At 40.7% G+C, this 19268-nt stretch overlaps 1 protein-coding gene and 2 long non-coding RNA genes across 4 annotated transcripts in view; 2 read left to right on the top strand and 1 right to left on the bottom strand.

The window, feature by feature from the left end:
* Nucleotides 1–8995, top strand: part of enpp6 (ectonucleotide pyrophosphatase/phosphodiesterase 6) — a 63101-nt gene extending 54106 nt beyond the window's left edge. For both annotated transcript variants that reach the window (XM_034599060.1, XM_034599059.1), the window contains exons 6-8: nucleotides 8193–8330; nucleotides 8472–8595; nucleotides 8757–8995. In XM_034599060.1, coding sequence (XP_034454951.1) covers nucleotides 8193–8330; nucleotides 8472–8595; nucleotides 8757–8995 — 501 coding nt within the window. The remainder of the gene's footprint in view (nucleotides 1–8192; nucleotides 8331–8471; nucleotides 8596–8756) is intronic.
* Nucleotides 8996–9023: 28 nt separating this feature from the next.
* On the top strand, nucleotides 9024–9587 carry LOC117769868. The gene is made up of 2 exons (XR_004615334.1): nucleotides 9024–9054; nucleotides 9478–9587. It is a non-coding gene; the product is annotated as an uncharacterized LOC117769868 (long non-coding RNA).
* A 68-nt stretch (nucleotides 9588–9655) lies between these two features.
* On the bottom strand, nucleotides 9656–10331 carry LOC117769869. Its single transcript, XR_004615335.1, has 3 exons — nucleotides 9866–10331; nucleotides 9809–9815; nucleotides 9656–9733 (listed from the first exon to the last, which is right to left on the bottom strand). It is a non-coding gene; the product is annotated as an uncharacterized LOC117769869 (long non-coding RNA).
* Nucleotides 10332–19268: the final 8937 nt, after the last annotated feature.

The following is a 19268-nucleotide window of genomic DNA, read 5'->3' as shown; positions in this document are numbered from 1 at the left end:
AGTTCCCTTCTCTCGTGAGATCTACACTGTGTGAAAAATTATTAGGCAAGTTGTATTTTTGAGGATTCATTTTATTATTGAACAACTACAGTGCTCTCGGCCAATCCAAAATGTTAATAAACCTCAAACCTGAATATTTAAGAAAGTACAAGTGAGGTTTTGGCTTTCTTAGGAGAATATCTATGTGTGCACAATTATTGGGCAACTATTAGTGTGCAGAATTATGATGCAACTAAATGAAAAACGAACATTTTCCGGTCTCACTTGTTTATTTTCATCTGTTAAAGTGAGAATAATAAACAAACAACTCAAAATTTACAAATAAACATTTCTGACATTTAAAAAAAAAAATCAGTGACCAATATAGCCACCCATCTTTTCAATAACAGTAATAAGTCTTCCATTCATGGATTCTGTCAGTTTCTTGATCTGTTGACGATCAACATTTTGTGCAGCAGCAACCACAACCTCCCAGACACTGTTCAGAGAGGTGTACTGTTTTCCTTCACCGTAAATCTCCCGTTTAAGAAGGGCCCACAAGTTCTCAATAGGGTTTAGGTCAGGTGAGGAAGGGGGCCATGTCATTATTCTTTCATCTTTAAGGCCTTTACTGGCTAGCCACGCAGTGGAGTACTTTGATGCATGCGATGGAGCATTGTCCTGCATAAAAATCATGGTCTTCTTGAAAGATGCAGACTTTTTCCTGTACCACTGCTTGAAGAAAGTGTCTTCTAAAAACTGGCAGTAGGTTTGGGAATTGATTTTGAGTCCATCTTCAACCCGAAAAGGTCCAACTAGCTCATCTTTAATAATACCAGCCCATACCAGTACCCCACCTCCACCTTGCTGGCGTCTGAGTCGAAGTGGAGCTCTGTGCCCGTTACTGATCCAGCCACGGGCCCATCCATCTGGTCCGTCAAGAGTCACTCTCATCTCATCAGTCCATAAAACCTTTGAAAAATCTGTCTTCAGATATTTCCTGACGTTTCAACTTATGTGTCTTGTTCAGTGGTGGTCGGGTTTTAGCCTTCCTTACCTTGGCCATGTCTCTGAGCACTGAACACCTTGTACTTCTGGGCACTCCAAGTAGGTTGCAGTTCTGGAATATGACAGCACTGGAGGATAATGGGTTCCTGGTAGCTTCACATTTGATTCTTCTCAAATCTTTGGCAGTTAATTTGCGTCTTTTTTTCTCAACACGTTTCTTGCAACCCTGTTGACTATTTGCAACAAAACGTTTGATGGTTCTGTGATCACGCCCCAATATCTTAGAAATTTCAAGAATGCTGCATCCCTCTGAAAGACTTTATACAATTTTTGACTTTTCAGAGTCAGTTAAATCTCTTTTTTGGCCCATTTTGCCTGAGGAAAAGAAGCTGCCTAATAATTATGCACACCTTGATATAGGGTGTTGATCTCCTTAGGCCACACCCTCCCTCATTACACAAATACACATCACCTGATATGCTTAAATCCAATAGGCATTCAAGTTTATACAGCTTGGAGTTGGAAAATATGCATAAAAATGATGATGTGGTCAAAATACTCACTTAATAATTGTGCACACAGTGTAGTGTCTCCTGGTGTTTTCCTTGTTTTTTCTGTTTAGCCTTTTTGAGTGTTTGAATGCCTTTTTTCACAGTGTTTTTCTGCTCATGGGTTTTTTGGTTTTGTCCTTTTTTGTAAGAGCCTTGCCTTAATTAAAGGTCATTTTTTGTTATACTTTTGTATCCGCATAGTCCACCTGCTTCCATATAACCTGACAGTCGGGGCTTGTGGACAGTTGGATGACACCAAACGATCTGAAGAAGGGGTCACTTTGGCTAAAACACTGTTTACCCCTGACACTCAAAGTGTTTTGTGGACTCAAACACTTCACTCACCCCTCCATCAGCATAGTGGTGAGTAGACAATGGGTGACTTTATATTTTTCAGTGAACTATCCCTTTAAGGATATAGATGTTCCTACATTCTGCTTTTTTGACCAGGAGATATGTCTCTCAGACCAGGAAAATTATGTGTCTCTGATGCATTGTGTTTGGTGAAAGTGTGTGTATGGAATGGCCGTAGTCCTCACAAGCTAACTGTGTGCACCTCCAATGTGTAAGTGCGCCCTGAGATGCTGAAGGCCCCATATATTGATGGGCTGTCAGGAAAAGTACCTATTGAGCGGCAGACTAGAGTTTTGGTTTTCAAAATGTGGACTGAATGATGTGCTCTAACTATCAAAGAATCACACAGTGCTCAGCCTGCCCAGGAATGTCCACTCCAGAACTTGGAAAAGAGCCTCCGACCAATAATTGAGTGTGGCAGGCTGACGTTGTCACCAGGGTCTCCAAACAGCAGCCAGTCACAAATCATTCAGGTTTTAAAAGGGTTTTTATTTCCATTGCAAAATCAACTCACATAAATTCAGAAGTAGCAACTGAAAAATCAACGGCAGCTCAGCTCTGTCCAGCCTCTTTCTGCCCTAGTGTTTCCCAATGTGTTTTCTCTCCATTGTGGCAGCTCTCCTGCCGCCATATCAAGGGAGAGTAATTGGACAACTAACCTCAGTTCAATCAGGAGAGACTTGATTCTCAATTTAACGATGTTTATTTTGACAAACGCACAGAAGTAATGTGAATGTTTACAGTCTTTGGCATTTTAGACCCCTGTGAGATGTCATCAGGATTAGAAGGGGGTGGAGCAGGGCATCGAACAGGAATACCCCCCGGGGTCTAGACACTGGTGGTGGTTCATCAGTCAATCGATTGTTTTGGATGGCCCATATTCGTGAGAATTGTCCTATTGGACTTCGCCAATTGTGACATCCTCTGCCCTTAACCCTCAACAAGAGTAAGGAAAAACTACAAAAACCTTTTTGACAGGAAAAACTTAGAAACCTCAGGAAGAGCCGCATGCGAGGGATCCCTCTTCCAGGACGGATAGAAGTGCAATGGATGCCACAAGTAATAGGTATATTGTCAGGCAGTCTTGTTGATTTTTTAGTCCGCGATCAGCTGCCACCATGATCGGGTGCCGCCGTAATCCACGAGCCATTGTCATGATCCACTGATACTATTGGGATCCATCATCAAGGTCCATGATCGCTGCCAACACAATGTGGGATTATGCATACGATCAGTTGAGGTCAGGATCCGGAAGAGGTGATGATATTCTGCTGGAGACTGGAGGAGATTGGGGTGGAGGAGGGGTTATGCACGTCACTGAAAGACGGCTGACTGCGGAAGAGAGAAGGGATTTTTAAAGTTTGACAGGTGCTGAATGATTGGCTGAAAGAGACCGCGGCAGACCTGATTGGACATTTAGGAACACCCACGATCAGCTGATTAATATGCAGGTTAGGTCTTCCTGACTGAACTTACACTAAGTTTCATTTGTGCCAATTAACTCTCCCTGGTTCAGCTGGAGGTGTTCTCTAAACCACCACCTGAGCCTCAGATTTATGAGAAGCAATGTGGAGTCCATCCTTGCTGTTTACCAGTGGACCAGATTTTTGTCCTTGCTGAGATGCTACAGAAGTTAAGAGTATGACTGTAACAGAGTCATATAATTTATTTTGTTATAATTACACAAAATATGTTATATGTTGGTGTCGCTGTCTATTTATTACTTACAGGACTTCCACAAACTCCTGTACCCTAAACTGTTATGTTTGTTTTCATCTGTGATTGTACTCTTTTCACTGAACATGTACTTGCGAGAGTTATTTTAAGAGTGGGTGCAGCTAGCTTAAAGCCGTGCTAAATATGCTAACTTCCACTGTACATTTACTTGTGCAGGAGTTGGAGAGAGCAGTAGGCTTGACATGAAGGTTCTGTTTCTCTGTCTGTTTATCAGGAATGATTGACTGTTTTATTCCGTTGTTACTATTGCCCCTTTTGCCCATGTGGGAGAGGAGCTGGAGAGAGCAAAAGTGTTGACATGAAGGCTCTGTTCTGTTTCTCTGTCTGTTTATCAGAATAAACAGAGGTCGGACATTATAAGAATTCAGTGTCACAACGTCTTTCCTGTCACACCCAACACTATGTGTTTTGTGGACTTGGGGAAGACATAACCATGTCCTTTGTCGAACCCTGTGGGCAGGACTGTGTACCTGTGTCTGTACAAAGTTTGACACAAAGTCATAAACATTCCCAATGTGTGTTGGACTCCGTCAAGGTTGCCCCTTGTCACCAATCCCCTTTGTGATTTTCATGGACAGGATTTCAAGGCACAGCTTGGGCGTATAGAGTGTCCATCTGGGAACCTCAGAAATGCAGCCCTGCTTTTTGCAGACAATGTGTTTGGGACAGGCCCAGAAGCCTGGTAAAATGTTGGTAAAATTCAGTTGACCTTAAGTAAATTTGTTTTGATTTCAGAAGTCATTGACAATACACCATTAAATATATGTCAGTATACTGTTTAACACATTTATTATTTAAAATGTTTACTTTATTTAAGTATGCCTTTGGTGCTGCCTTTAGTATATTTGGTATAACCTAAATGGTTTCAATTTAACATGACCTATTGTAATTATTTAAACATATCAAAATTACACTTAACTATGAATTACACCTTTGTTTAACTTTATTTATTTAAAGCATATATTTTGCCACCTCAGTATGGGTTGTAAAAAGGGTTGCATGGAATCTCAGTAGGCTTGTACTGTGGTGCTAACCCAGTGATTCTCAAACTGTGTGGCATAACAGGTGGGGCGCGCGACCGGGAGGGGGAAATGTGAGGCGGAACTAATGTTATAGCCGAACTAATGTTTTGACGTCCGCATCTCTGTAACGGCGGAACAGTAAAACAAATCGTTCTTTCGCCGTAGCCAGGGGTCGGCCACCCGCGGCTCTTCAGCCCCTCTGCAGTGACTCCCTGTACAGTGTTGTGCATGTCGCGCATATTTTTCGCGAACGGGGAACTTTACGAATCAATTTTCATATGTTGAACGTGAACGTGAGGGAATGTCACGTTAATTTGTTAAATCATCATCGTATCAGGCCAGCATGAAATACCAGGAGCGGGCGAATGTGTGTGTGTGTGCGCCCCCAGACAGCGCACACACAGGCCCCGGGGCTCCGCCCCCCCCGCCCCCACTCACTCGCTCAGAGAGACACACAGTGAGATCAGAGCTCGTTCCCGTGAAGCAGCCGGTCAGTGACAAACAAGACACAGTGTTCAAAAACCAAGTTGAAAAGAAAGTACGATGAAGCCTGTCTTGCTCTTGGGTTCACAGTGAATGAAGGAGGACATGAGGAGAGACCAGTGTGTATTTTAGGTCTGAATTTTGGGTCTCTGTATTTTGGGTCTCTATGAGACCCAACAAATTAAGAAGACACTTAGAAACATTACACCCCAGTCACATGCATGTGTTCTTTTTGGTTGAGCTTTATCATCTTTGTAACAAAGTGATTATAATTGAATTAATTTATTCCCTATTTTTGAAAAAGTACGGACTGATGGAGGAATGTAGTGATAAATGTCACCAAAAGTACTTCAATTAAGTTGAATTTAAGCAAAGTTATTGCACTATTTTCTGAAAAAAGTGACAATGTCACAAAAAGTTGTTTGAAAAAGGTTTTTTATTTGCACATCAGAAATTCCTGAAAGGAATGTGAATTTAATGTTCATGTGTATGTTATGTAAATACACATGTTAAACTTGGCCCATTTTGTCATCATTTTGTTGGGGCAGGGGAGCGGGTGGGGCATGAAAAATATTCTAGCTCCAAAGTGGGGCATGACAGAAAAAGTTTGAGAACCACTGTGCTAACCTGAGAACTCCAATGAAGTAGCCTTATAATGCATGTTTTAATTTGCATTTCTGTATTGGTCTGCCTTAATTCATTGTTGTCAATGTCTATCAGATAAAATGCAGCAGATTTCATCATTGCTCTTCTCAAACATTACATTTTAGACACAGGTTCCACTACTGCAGGAGTGTTTGTTAAACTGGCCATTCCATCATAATACAGTCAATCACCCATCAAAGAGTATGACCCGTTTGTTAGGTGGGAGTTAACTAGTGGACCCAGACCCAGATCAGGAGACGGCTGATCAGTTCAGAAACCAGAGCCTAGCTGAAGGGACATGGGGTTCAAAGTGAGCAGCTAGGCGGTGTAGCTTGAGTATTCAGAGTGACAGGAACTGGAAAAAAACACAATTAGTCAAGGCCAAAAATACTAGAATTTGAAAAATCACAAAAAAGATGAAGTAATAATAAGCTAGAAGCGCAGGTCACTAATTGGTAGCTGAATCTACAATCGGGCAGTGTGGAGATGGCAGGGCAGAGTATATGAAGTGGCTCGATTAACTGATGAAGCGCAGCTGGTGTACTGCCCCCCCAACTCTGGCTAACCTGTAGAAAATTACTCACTCAAGCAGAGAGAGAGAGAGACTCAAAGGAACCTGAGATTAGGGAGGCCCTGATGCACAAGTTCCAAGAGCAGATGTAACAGTTTTACCCTTTCAATTTAACATTGTTCAATCAGCTTAAAACTTTGCATTGCAACTATAAAATGTTATCATATTTAAGTAAAAAATTCAATCAGCGACTAATGGCACCTTAAAGGGATAGTTCACCGAAAAATGAAACTTTACTTATCTACTCACCCCATGCGGATGGAGGGGTGGGTGAAGTGTGTGAGTCCACAAAAAACGTTTGGAGTTTCAGGGGTACCATTGCCGCGAAATCCAATAGAATTTAAGTAACTGGGGACCGCTTACTTAAACATAAATAAAACAAAGAAAAAAACACGTTGCCTCCATGCTGCTCGTGTGGTGTCATCCAAGTGTCTGTACGCTCCGACATTTAAATTTGACTTGAAATGGCATCATTTACATCATGTTTTAGCCCAAATGGCCGCTACCGAAACTAGCGATGCTACTACGCACCCTGCGTGTACCCTTGGGCAAGAGCTTGTGTGCGGGGTGTGTGTGCGAATGTGAGTGCGGCTCCAGAGGAGGCTAGCAGAGGACTTTAAGACATTGTGTAAATGACGCCGTTTCGAGTTGAAGTTGAATGTCGGGGCTTACGTACACTTGGATGACACAACAGTAGCATGATGGAGGCATTTTATGTTTTCTTTTTCTTTCTTTTTTTTTTTTTTACATTTGAAAAAGTGATCCCCAGTTACTTCAATTGTATTGGATTTGGCTGCAATGCTGTTAACTCCTGAAACTCCAAAAGTGTTTTGTGGACTCAAACACTTCACCAAACCCTCCATCGGCATAGAGGTGAGTAGATAATGAGTGAATTTTCATTTTTCGGTAAACTATCCCTTTAAGACTTGTTGGCAAGCTCACTAAGAATTCTCTATTAATTACACATTCATGTTTGGGCTTCCACTACTTTAAACACATATCATTCAATATTACCTAGATGGTGAATCTAACAACAACAACAAAAAGATTTAACTTAAATGTTGTAAACTTCATACAAAAGCAGGTATAAATACAGGTAAGTCTAAAATAGTGTTGCCAGCTCAAACAAATAAACGCTCGTTGATTAAAAAAATCATTAAGGGAATTACCCATAGTCTACTACAACAGCTCTAATGGTAAATTTAGTACGTTTCTACAGCAGTAGTTTATTCATGCAGTAGTCATTTTACATTCACCACTCTGCTGTTCCCTTTATAACACAAGTAATGTTTTCTTGCAAGTGTAATTCCAGTCCTTTCATTTTACCATACTCCTGATCAATATTAAGTTAATGTCAGCCCAACTCTCAACACTCTCGAGACTAACAGCTAGCTTAACATTGTTTGGTACAGTAAAGAATAGGGTTTTGCTGGGCTCTAAATCCACACTTCTCAGTTAAATGAGCTAACAATATCTGTAGAGTTCATGGGAACTGCAGAATTGGAGATGATTAAATTTGAGTTCATCATTATGTACAACACTTTTCACATAACATTATTTTAATGTAATACATTTAAAATACACAGGTAAGAGTGATCAATGTTCTGGTCAATGTTCTGGTCATGCAAGTGTCAAGAAGCAAGGACTGATGATATAAGGGAATTGGGGTTTACTTTGTGTCACCAGCAACATAATTTTTTAAGTGCTAGTCTAATTTCGGGAGAAGGGTTTGACATATGAAGGGTCAAATACTGTATCTTTGCTCACCGACTAGCATGTGTCTCTAAAATCAGTTTATTCCATGAACAATGTTGGTGTGTATGTGCGTGTGTTTTATGCCAGGTGTATGCTGCACTGTCTCGGGTCCCTAACATGCATGTCTATGAAAGACAGGAGATCCCTGAACGTTTCAATTACAAAGGAGGGAAGTTTGTTCCACCCCTGACGCTGGTGGCTGAGCCTGGCTGGTTTATCATTGAGGTAACGAGAAATATTTAACTTGTATCACCACTTTATATAGGTCAGAGTCTACTGCTCTTTAACTACCGATTTTTTCTCTCTCTCTCTCTCTCTCTCTCTCTCTCTTTTTTTTTTTGTGTGTGTGTGTGTGTGTGTCTCCAGAACAATAAAAAACTTCCATACTGGAAAAACAACTCAGGGGAGCCCTCAGCTTGGCAAAATGGCTGGCATGGTTACGACAATGAGTTCCGTGATATGAGCGGCATTTTCTTGGCAACAGGACCTGGTAAAAAGACACATCAAACTATCCTTCTGCACCATACATTTCTCCTGTTATCTACTGTGCAAAAGAAAACACACTCTGTCTGTCTCTTATCTCTGTAAATAGTGTTCAGGCTTCATTACTTTGAGATATATTTCTGATTTCCTTTACTTAATTTCATCTAGATTTCAAGCGTAATGTTCAGGCAGCTCCAATTCGAGCAGTGGACATCTACAATGTGATGTGCTGGACATTGGGAGTGGAGCCTTTGCCCAATAATGGGTCCTGGTCTCGTGTAGAGAACCTTCTGAATGGCTCTAATGGTCCACCCCAGCCCAAAGCCCTCTGGATATGCTGTATGGGTTTGATACTGCTGGCACTGTGGGGGGACAACAGTTATCAGTTCCATGGTTATATCATCTGACAGTTGTGATAAATGATCTTTTTTACATGATTTTGAACATTAAACCATGTACAGCAGAGGTCTTCAACAGGGGGTCCGTGAAATATTTGGTTGATAAGACAATTTAAAACATTTTTATAATTACATTTTTTTTCCCCACAAATTTAAATGTCTTTAAATACACATTAACATGAATCTGTGAATTATTTTAATAGCTCAGTGTTGTATGTTTGTATGTTTAGAAATGGCAGTGGCACGGCCACCCTGTACCTTGCACATGTTTAAAATAAAAACATGAATATATGAACCTGTGTATTATTTGAATAGCTTAGTATTGAATGCACAATAACAGGGTAGCTATGTTTATACATGGCACTAGGCCCAGTTTAATATAAAACACAATTTTATACAATATATATAGTAGGGGGTCCCTGCTCCATCTCTCCATCAGTTTGGGGGTCCTTGGCCTGAAAAACGTTGAAGACCCCTGATGTACAGGTTAGAACTTCTGAAAAGTAAAGAAATTATTTGATGCTGTACACCTCATATTTTGTTCTCCTTCTCTAGAGCTAACAAAATGTCTGAGGCACAACATACCAGTTTGTTTATTTGATTAATAAACAATTTTTAAAAAATCTAATAAATTAATTTGCCTGTGCAATTTCCCTGTCTAATTTGTTTTGATAAGCATTCATTGTCATACCACATCAAAATTATGGATACAACATGTCAAAAGGTATCTCTCTATTTTACATACATCTTTTGTCAAGTTAGCCCACATAGTTCTTTCAATGACAACTAATTTGAAATAATATATATATAATAATTATATACATCATAGCTGACAAATTCAAACACTGTCGGGTTGCATTATGTCCCTTATATAGTGACCCTTTTATAGTATACCAAGAAACTGTAAACATGAGCAGACTGGGAATTGTTGGTTTCTCTTTACTTTTTAAGGTCTTGACCTTCTATGTAAAGTGTCTTGAGATAATGTATATTATGATTTGGCGCTATACAAATAAAATTGAATTGAACTTCAGAACAGTTTATTTTCCCAAGCTGAGACCTTATAGATATACCTCACAGACAAGGAGTCATGTTGAAAAAAGGGCTCCTGCAGTTTTTGCAGCCTTACCTTGATTACTTGTGGTCTGCTGCATGAACTTTACTGCCAACATACAGACTCTTGCACTATGCCCATTTTAATTTCAAAAGCAGCATCTTTACTGCTTTATCCAGACCTGAGATGTAATTTATAATCTAAAGACTGCTGCATCAAACCCTGTGAGTTACATATGAATCAATCAATCAAATTGTATTTGTATAGCCCATATTCACGAATCACAATTTGTCTCATAGGGCTTTAACAAGGTGTGACATCCTCTGCCCTTAACCCTCAACAAGAGTAAGTAAAAAATAAATCCTTGAACAGGGTAAGAAGAACGTAGAAACCTCAGAGAGAGCCACAAGTGAGGGATCCCTCTCCCAGGACGGACAGAAGTGCAATAGATGCCACGTGTAATGGAGAACATCAGAAAGATAAGAGTATTTACAGCATTGATTAGAATAAACAGTTCTAGCATAATGGAAGGTCAATGAATTGATGGATTATTGTCAGTAATGGTAGAATATCATAGTCCACGGTCAGCAGCCACCACCATCACGATCGGATGCCAACACGATACAGGATCCGCCATTATTATCACGATCAGCCAGCACGAAACAGGATCCGCCATTATTATCACGATCAGCCAGCAAGATACAGGATTCGTCATTACGATCACGATCTTTGATTCGGGATCCACCATCATAATCCACAATGTGGCCGCAGCCGCGGCCCTGGATCTGCGGACGATAAGGCAAAGGGACTCTGGGGAAGAAGTCAAGTCAGTAACATGTATTGATGAGATATTAATTTCTTTGATGTGATAAGGAGGGAGAGGAGGAAGGAGAAGCTGGGAAGAGAAGCTCCATGTGTCATGTGTCCCCCAACACTCTAGACCAGAGGTCACTAACAGGCGGACCGCGGTCCGGGCCCAGAAGCCGTCCCGTACGGACCCGGACCTACAGCCAAAACAGAAAGTTATGATTTAAAGGGGACATAGCATGCAAATTCCACTTTGTTAGTGCTTCTACAGGTTAATGTGGGTATCTGACATGTCTACCAACCCAAAAACTCTGGAAAAAAAACACTCGCGCGTTTTGATATGGTTCCTCTAAGTCAGAAACGTCATGCTTGAGTGACTCGAATGAGCTTCCTGTGTATTGTGTCGTAACAATACACTGGAAGTCTCCCTACATGGCCTTGGCCCACCCCCCACCTCACAAAGTATGGGATGCATATTTGATAATTTATATCATATAAAATATGTAATTTATATCGTTTAAAATCATGGGGGGAGAGGGGGAGAGGGCTCATTAGCATTTAAAGGAACAGGCACTCAAAACAGGTCACTCTGTGGAGGGCTGTTTTAGACAGGGTAAAAAGGGTGCTGTTTTAAATGATCCTTGTGGTATTTTGACCAAAGTATGTTACAGACATTTCATTAAGACCCTAAGGAACCATATCAACTTGTGGTAAAATGGGCGCTTCTATTTGTAACCGGCGCAGCTTTTGTTGTCTTTACGGTAGTGGTTTAGCGGATGAGGAAACGCACAGACCAATTGCATGCGAGTTAAGCCATCCCACGAGATACTACTCAGCCAATCAAGTCTGTGCATTCCAGGCAATAAACATTGCGACTCTACAGTGCAGACAGATGAGAGAGTTAGAGGCAAGTTACACATGAAAAGAAGGTAGAAAGAAAAAGAAAGATAGAGATACAGGTAGAGAAAACAAAAGGGAGAGATACAGAGGAGTGAGACGGAGAAAGGGAGAGAAACAGGAGTGAGACGGAGAAAGGGAGAGAAACAGAGGAGTGAGACAGAGAAAGAGAGAGAAACAGGAGTGAGACGGAGAAAGGGAGAGAAACAGGAGTGAGACAGAGAAAGAGAGAGAAACAGGAGTGAGACGGAGAAAGGGAGAGAAACAGGAGTGAGACGGAGAAAGGGAGAGAAACAGGAGTGAGACGGAGAAAGGGAGAGAAACAGAGGAGTGAGACGGAGAAAGTTGAGAAACAGGAGTGAGACGGAGAAAGTTGAGAAACAGGGGTGAGACGGAGAAAGGGAGAGAAACAGGAGTGAGACGGAGAAAGGGAGAGAAACAGACGAACAAAGTGGGGGAGTGGGATATAAGAGGGGAAGAAAGTGATTCTAAAACTGTTCAATTGTTAAGATGTGTTGAGATTTATTATCTGTAAAATTGGTTGAGACTTTTGAGTCAAGATGTGAAACAGAAAAAGGGAAATTCAAGCTTTTGCTCCCATTATTTTATTTTTCTGAAGTTAAGCCCTTTATTTGAACATGCACAATTTTCACATTTTATTTATTTTCTCTTATTTTGAAATGCAGCCCTACTTTTATTTAGTTAATGAGAGAACATTATACATATCTGCAATCATACATATATGTTCAGTTCTATGTTATGTGACAATAAATATTGTCAAAAAGTTTTTGAATCGTACTGAATTCATTTGATTTGACAGTCAGGTATTTAGTACATGCAGATGTTGATACAACTACTAGGCTACTTACATATATATCACACTAAATAGTTAGACATTATGATCTTCCGGACCTTTGCTTCAAGAAATTTTCTCTAACTGGACCTCTTTAAATTTTAGTTAAATACCCCTGTTATAGAGGATGTGTGTAAGTCTTGAAGTGTCTTATACATGGTAATTGGAGCCATGTGTAGGTCTTTTTCAGTCTTATCTTTCTTGCGTCTTTGTTGAGCTTTGATGTTTTCTTCAGCATGCAGAGCATGTCGTCCAACTTCATTCAGTTTTGCTTCAGACCAGGCAAAGCAGCTGTGTCTGACAGCCTATGCTATTTCAGGACAGAGGCCATTGAAGTTGTTTCGCAGGTGGGCCTCCCAGGCAAAGACTTCCTCGCCCATGGGGTCAGGGCGCACGAGCCTGCTGTGGGTTGTGAAGATGTCAACAAGATGAGCATAATATTCTTGGACTGATTCATCTTTTTGTTTACATGCTGTGATTTTGACAGTGTCTATTCATGGAGGAAAATTCAATTTAATGGCATCACACAGAGCTTTGATGGCTTCTCTGTATCTGTTGTTGGTGGCTTCTTTGATGTCAGCTTCTGTCCAAGGACGGAAAACCATCATCGCACCATCTTGTCCGGCCACCTCAAACATTGGCAGGGTTGGTGTGGCGGTGTCAGCGTAACAAGTGGATGTAGGCTGAACTGCAGTCTGTGCTTTGGCTCTGTGTGTTAAAGGGGGTCCACTACTGCTGCCTGATGTGTCATTCGTGGAGTCTGGTTGATGGGCGCTTGCTGGTGGAATGTAGGACAGAGGGGAACCGGCTGGGGCTGAAGCCACTTCAGGTCTGTGAAGAGGGGATCATAGTCCACTCTGACACACTGAGGCACTGTAGGATACAAATAAGACTTTTTCTGAGCAGATGTATCTGTACGTTTACATTCATTCTTCATTTGTTCACGTTTATTCATCTCATCATCTTTTTGCGAAACATACGGCATTTGTTTTGCATTCTTTTTCTTTCACTACATTCTGATTAATTTTTCCACACGCTCAGTGCTTTCAGATGTGTCTCAATCTCCCCCATTAACTTTCTCTTTTTACTTTCCAGATCCATTTTCTCTTCCAACCTTATTAATTGCCTCGGACTAAATGTTCCCCCTCTGGGGAATCCGTACTCCTTTATCCATATTGGTAAAGGTCCCGTCGCAACATCAGCATATTTAGTCTGCATTATTTTCACATTTTGAGCCTCAAAATCGGGCAAATTATCCAGATTCATTTTAGTTCCTTTGTTTCCCATCTCGTATCAGAGACTGATACGAGATGGGAAACATCTCGTATCAGGGGTAGGCATTGTTGTGTGTGAGTGCATTCAATTTCCTGTAGTCGACACAGAACCTCCAGCTTCCATCCTTCTTCCTTCCAAGCACAATTGAGACTGCCCACTGGCTCACGCTCTCCCTCTCCACACCACTGTCCAGTATGTTCTGCCGCCTGGTTTGTAGTTCAGCATGTAGGGACAGGTTGGTACCTTTCCCGGCTTGCGGGCACTGAACCAGTTGGTATGATGCTTCACAAAACCAGTGCAGTCAAAAAACCTAGTGTTTTGGGAGATTCAAAAACAATGTATGTATGATCAGTACACAGAGATTTGCTCTTGTGTTGTGCACTGGTAACCATGATCATACATAATTGTAAGTCTCTACCTGTAGAACACTCACCTTTGTCACTAGCAGCAACCTCAACAACATCAGCATGGACATCAGTCATAACAATATCATCAAGAAAGTCACTGTCAACAACACTGGTCTCTTCAGCAGTGTCTTGCATCTCAGTGGCATTGTTATTATCAGCTGAACACAAAACTGCAACAGGTCCATGAGGCTGAGCAAAATGGCTGCATGAATGGGCAGAAGTAGAAGCCGAACCTTCACTTACCTCCTCAGACAGACTTACCGTCTTGCACAGTGTTGGCCTGTTTGGTTTTCCATTATTCAACTAAGTAATCTTTAAAATCTAATATTTTAGGTTTCAATACTGAAAGAAATGTCAACAAAATAAAGACTAAATCGCAGATTATGCAGCCATTTATGATGAAGAGTTATTAACATTAAACAGGAACTTTGGAACCACAATGAAAACTTACTACAAATGGCAGTTATAATCAAACTGTGTTTAAAAGAGTAAAAGTGTGGTAACATGCACTGCACGAAAAGCCGAATTTTCGCTCCTGCAAACGCCTGCAAACTCGCCTAATTCCTGGCAGTTAGTGCCCGTTTACAGGATGCGAATTCCGCGTTCGCCTGTGACACAAATTGGCAGAAACGTACTCCTGGTAGCGCAGTGGGGGGGCTGGGGAGAGGGGAGTGCCGCCGGGGAGTCACGGAGCGAAGGTGTGATCTAAGTAGCATATAAATCTCAGCGAAATCGCTTGTGAGAACTTATCTCACTTCACCATTGGATGAAACCACAGACCTTTGAAACGAAAAGTCACTTGTGATTGGCTGGTAGATCTGTTGCTATTGGCCACCCTGGGACATTATAAAACACACGTGGGTAAAACCCACCCACAGAATATTAATAATAATAATAATAATAATTAATACAGTTATTATTAGTAATAATTTATTTATTAATATTAATTATCAGTAAGCCTTTACCAAAAGTACTGCAGTTACTGAAGACTATACATTTATTCATGTGATGCTGGATGTTATATGTTGAACATATTGTAGAGCGGAAAAAAACATTTACAAGGTATATGTTTTTTGTAATCCACCAATTCACTGACCTTCAGTTATGCTTCAAAATGTTTACCCTTATCAATGCTGCTAAAACCTTTATCTTTCTGATGTTCTCCATTACACGTGGCATCTATTGCACTTCTGTCCGTCCTGGGAGAGGGATCCCTCACATGTGGCTCTCTCTGAGGTTTCTACCTTCTTTTTACCCTGTTAAAAGGGTTTTTTAGTAGTTTTTCCTTACTCTTGTTGAGGGTTAAGGGCAGAGGATGTCACACCTTGTTAAAGCCCTATGAGACAAATTGTGATTTGTGAATATGGGCTATACAAATAAAATTTGATTGATTGATTGATTGATGTTGAATCAAAGCTTCATTTACATACAGCACAAATAATGTACAAACACAACTGGCATAGCCAGTGAAAAACTAATCAGGTGAAGCTTGACATGTCTCTTTGCTGCCTCTGGGTCATAAGTTCTTTGTGGGACTCTGTCCGAATCAGCCCCAGTGTGTAGACGTCTGTGGTGTGTAGCTGTGAGATTCAGTGTAGCTTCTAGTCTTCTTTGAAGTGTGGCACACAGGTCGGTGAGCTCCTGTCTGTGGAAGGATGGATCCATGTCATCTGCCCCGCTTCAATCAGCTGTAAACACAATCAGTACAATCAGCTCAGTTCAATGACAACATACACCTATACATGCAACTGAAGAATTATCTTATGTATCTAATCTTACACTCTTTCTTCTCTGTCGACTCCTGAACTTCTCAATGCTGCTGCAAGAGCTGCAAGGTCCGGTTGGATGTACCGGAAGTTCCTTCATACTGGCTCATAGTACGTCATAGTACAGGCAGCTGGAAAACAACATGAGTAACATGAGTATATTATTAATAAACGGAAATAGCCGTTGGAAGATCCACAGTAAAAAAACACTTACATACAATGGGGTTATTTTCCACACTGCAAATCCGGACTTGCAGCGAGAGTCTCGGCCTAATGTGCAGTGACTGCCTCGTTGTGGGGGGGGGGCTCAGGCTGTGAAAACACAATGATGAAGTGGATCAGATAGAGTAAACTTAGAGAATGTATTTTATACCATGTGTTTATGCCATGGACATGTGAATATGGTGCTGAGTTTTTCCCAGTAGTTTGGGAGGACAAATGTTTGGGACTTTGTCACGCGATGACACAGCTGATATGCTTTATGTGAAGCACAGAGTTTTGGTGTCAGCAGAAAGACTTATCTTAGATGTATCATCAGATGTACCCTGAAAATTGTATCACTGATTAAACTCATTATAGCATACTTACTTATATAAGGCAAATCTATTCAAGCTACAATTTATGATTCTATAATTATACTAAGCCTGAATGTATTTATAGGAGAGATTTTCTTAAAAGGGAGTTAGTACCTTTTAGAAAAAGGTGTAACCTCTGCACCACTGAGTGAAACTATCCTGATTTGCTTTTTTTAAGATCACAGTTTTGTCATTTACATGTGAAAGCCCCCCCATAGACCTAGGAGCAGGGGGGTCAACTGCCAAGCTTCTCAGGCTTGTAAAACTGCCCAAAACTGGAACCCCACGTCAATTCCCGTCAGTTCCTGGCAGTTTTCTGTGCTGCCTGTAGATTCCTGTGAACAGTCGTTAACCTGAACATCCACAGAAATTTACAGGGGCATTAACTGACACAAATTCTTCTTTTCATGCAGTGATGATCATGAACATTATAAAGGATGACCGATCATTTCATTAAATGCTGATTTCCACACATTAGATAAATGTTCACTGAAACTAACCACACATTAGGCTTTTGTTTTTCCATGTGTTTCACCGAAACTTATTGGCACATTCAAAAAATCTACTTAATAATTTATCCATGAAAATGTAACTGTCTACCTTCTTGTTTATAAGGAACTGATCCTTTAAGTGTTTACTGCAGAAACATGAGGAAGTAGTTGGCATCCAGTCCTTTCTCCTCATGTTCTGTAACCATCTGGTCAGCCTTTCACTAAAGGAAATCAGTTTGAAAGAAAAAAATGTTTACTCTTCTGCGTTCTGACTCTACTTTCCGTAATGATGTGTATATTAATAGTTTGCTCTGACAAGGCACCACATCTGCAATTAACATTTATTTAAGAAAGGATAATGAACAATCATTAACCTGGAGACTTGCGTTCACCATGTAAACATGCGGGCAGACTTTCTCCCAATGCCGATATGTTTGTAAAACAGAATAAAAGTGAGCACAAGCCACTGTGAATGTTGAGTGCTGTACTAAACTCTAATGAATGAAAAGGTTCAAAACACGAAATTAGAGATCCTTTATGTTGTTTAAATGTCATCATCAATCAATGTCATTTTATGATTATGAAACTGTGGTGTACATTTGTTACATATATGTTATTGTTCAAACCACGTTTAAGTTACCTTAATGTAATGTCACCCGTCGCAACGTCCTGTGACTATTAACATACATTAATAATTTTCACATGAACTGGGTTACATACGGTCACATATGCCAGATACATGTCTGACATTATATTAATTCATGGGTCTACATCTCCGCAATCTATGGCTAACACAGGTCGACAGCCAAAGGGCAAGTACCACTAGCATAGCAAAATGCTTTGTCATAATTTGACACTAGCAAGTTAGCTATATTGATTAGCAATATCATCCATAATTCAGATGATAACAGTCACCCCTTTTCTGATAAAAGTCACACGATGACATTCGGGTACATTTACGCACTATATAATTGACACAAAGGGGGCTATTTTAGTGTATTAAAAACAAGTAAGAAGTCAAACATTTACTTACTGAAAAAACTGGACTTCCCAATCCCTTCTGTTAGTGCAGCCAAATGAAGAACATGCCATAGTTACGGTGAACCAACAACTTGTTACAACAAGATAAAGAGCCTGTAACTACGTTAAGGCAAATACGCCGCCAAATAACTAGAAAAATACAACCAAACCGCGATGGGAGCATGAACCAACGTTCACCGCTGAATTGGTCCTTACTGTCCGTTACCAGCCGCTACCAACTGACTGGTCCAGGCCACAGACTGTATGGTCCAGGCACAGTGTCAATCATCCAAGACCAAAGGTGTAAATCATTAAAAATTTAACTAATTTTGAGCGCTAATATCAAATTAATTACTAAATTCTTTTTAGATGGACCACCAGATCTCTTATAAGATGGGGGTTGGCGTTTTTTGAATGGCAGTCTATGGAGCCAGAGTTCTCTTGGAGCCAGCCACTGCTGGATCGCTGCGGTATTAGACTTATAAGCACTTCCGCATAGGCTTCTTCTTTTGTAGCCAGATGCTACGTCCATTTTTATATACAGTCTTTGATTCACACACACACACATTCATACACTGCATCTATGTGGAGCACTTTTCTCTTTAAGAGAGCAATTTGGGGGTCAGTATCTTGCCCGAGGACACTTTGGCTTGGGAAAACCAGGATCGAACCACAAACCTTCTGGTTGGAGGACGACTGCTCTAAATCCTGCCCCATCCAGGTGCAACCATCCCATCTCCCACACAGGCTACCAAAACCACCCAACACTCTGTAGGTAGGCCATACATACCTCAGTCAACAAATATTTCCGCACGGCTCAGATACAAAATATTACAATGCAAAGACGTTAAACTAAGATCTCCTCTCTGTCTTCTTCTCAGTGCACCAACAGTATAGGCCGCCAGGTACATAAATTTAACAAGATACCAATTTGAAATAATTTTTATCTCAATGTGTGTATATACCCCAAATGCCACTTTCTTCACATTTGGCGTCAGGAAGAGCACAGCTAAAACAACAAACAAAACAATCTATAATACCAACAAACTAACCTATATCCAAAAGAAATGAAAAGAAAATACAGGGATTTTACCTGCCTCCCTAACATTAACAGGAGAAAAAGATTTACAAAAAAAC

This window comes from Hippoglossus hippoglossus, chromosome 10, assembly GCF_009819705.1.
Source record: "Hippoglossus hippoglossus isolate fHipHip1 chromosome 10, fHipHip1.pri, whole genome shotgun sequence".
Lineage (NCBI taxonomy): Eukaryota > Metazoa > Chordata > Actinopteri > Pleuronectiformes > Pleuronectidae > Hippoglossus > Hippoglossus hippoglossus.
This window is presented reverse-complemented; position numbering and strand designations above follow the sequence as displayed.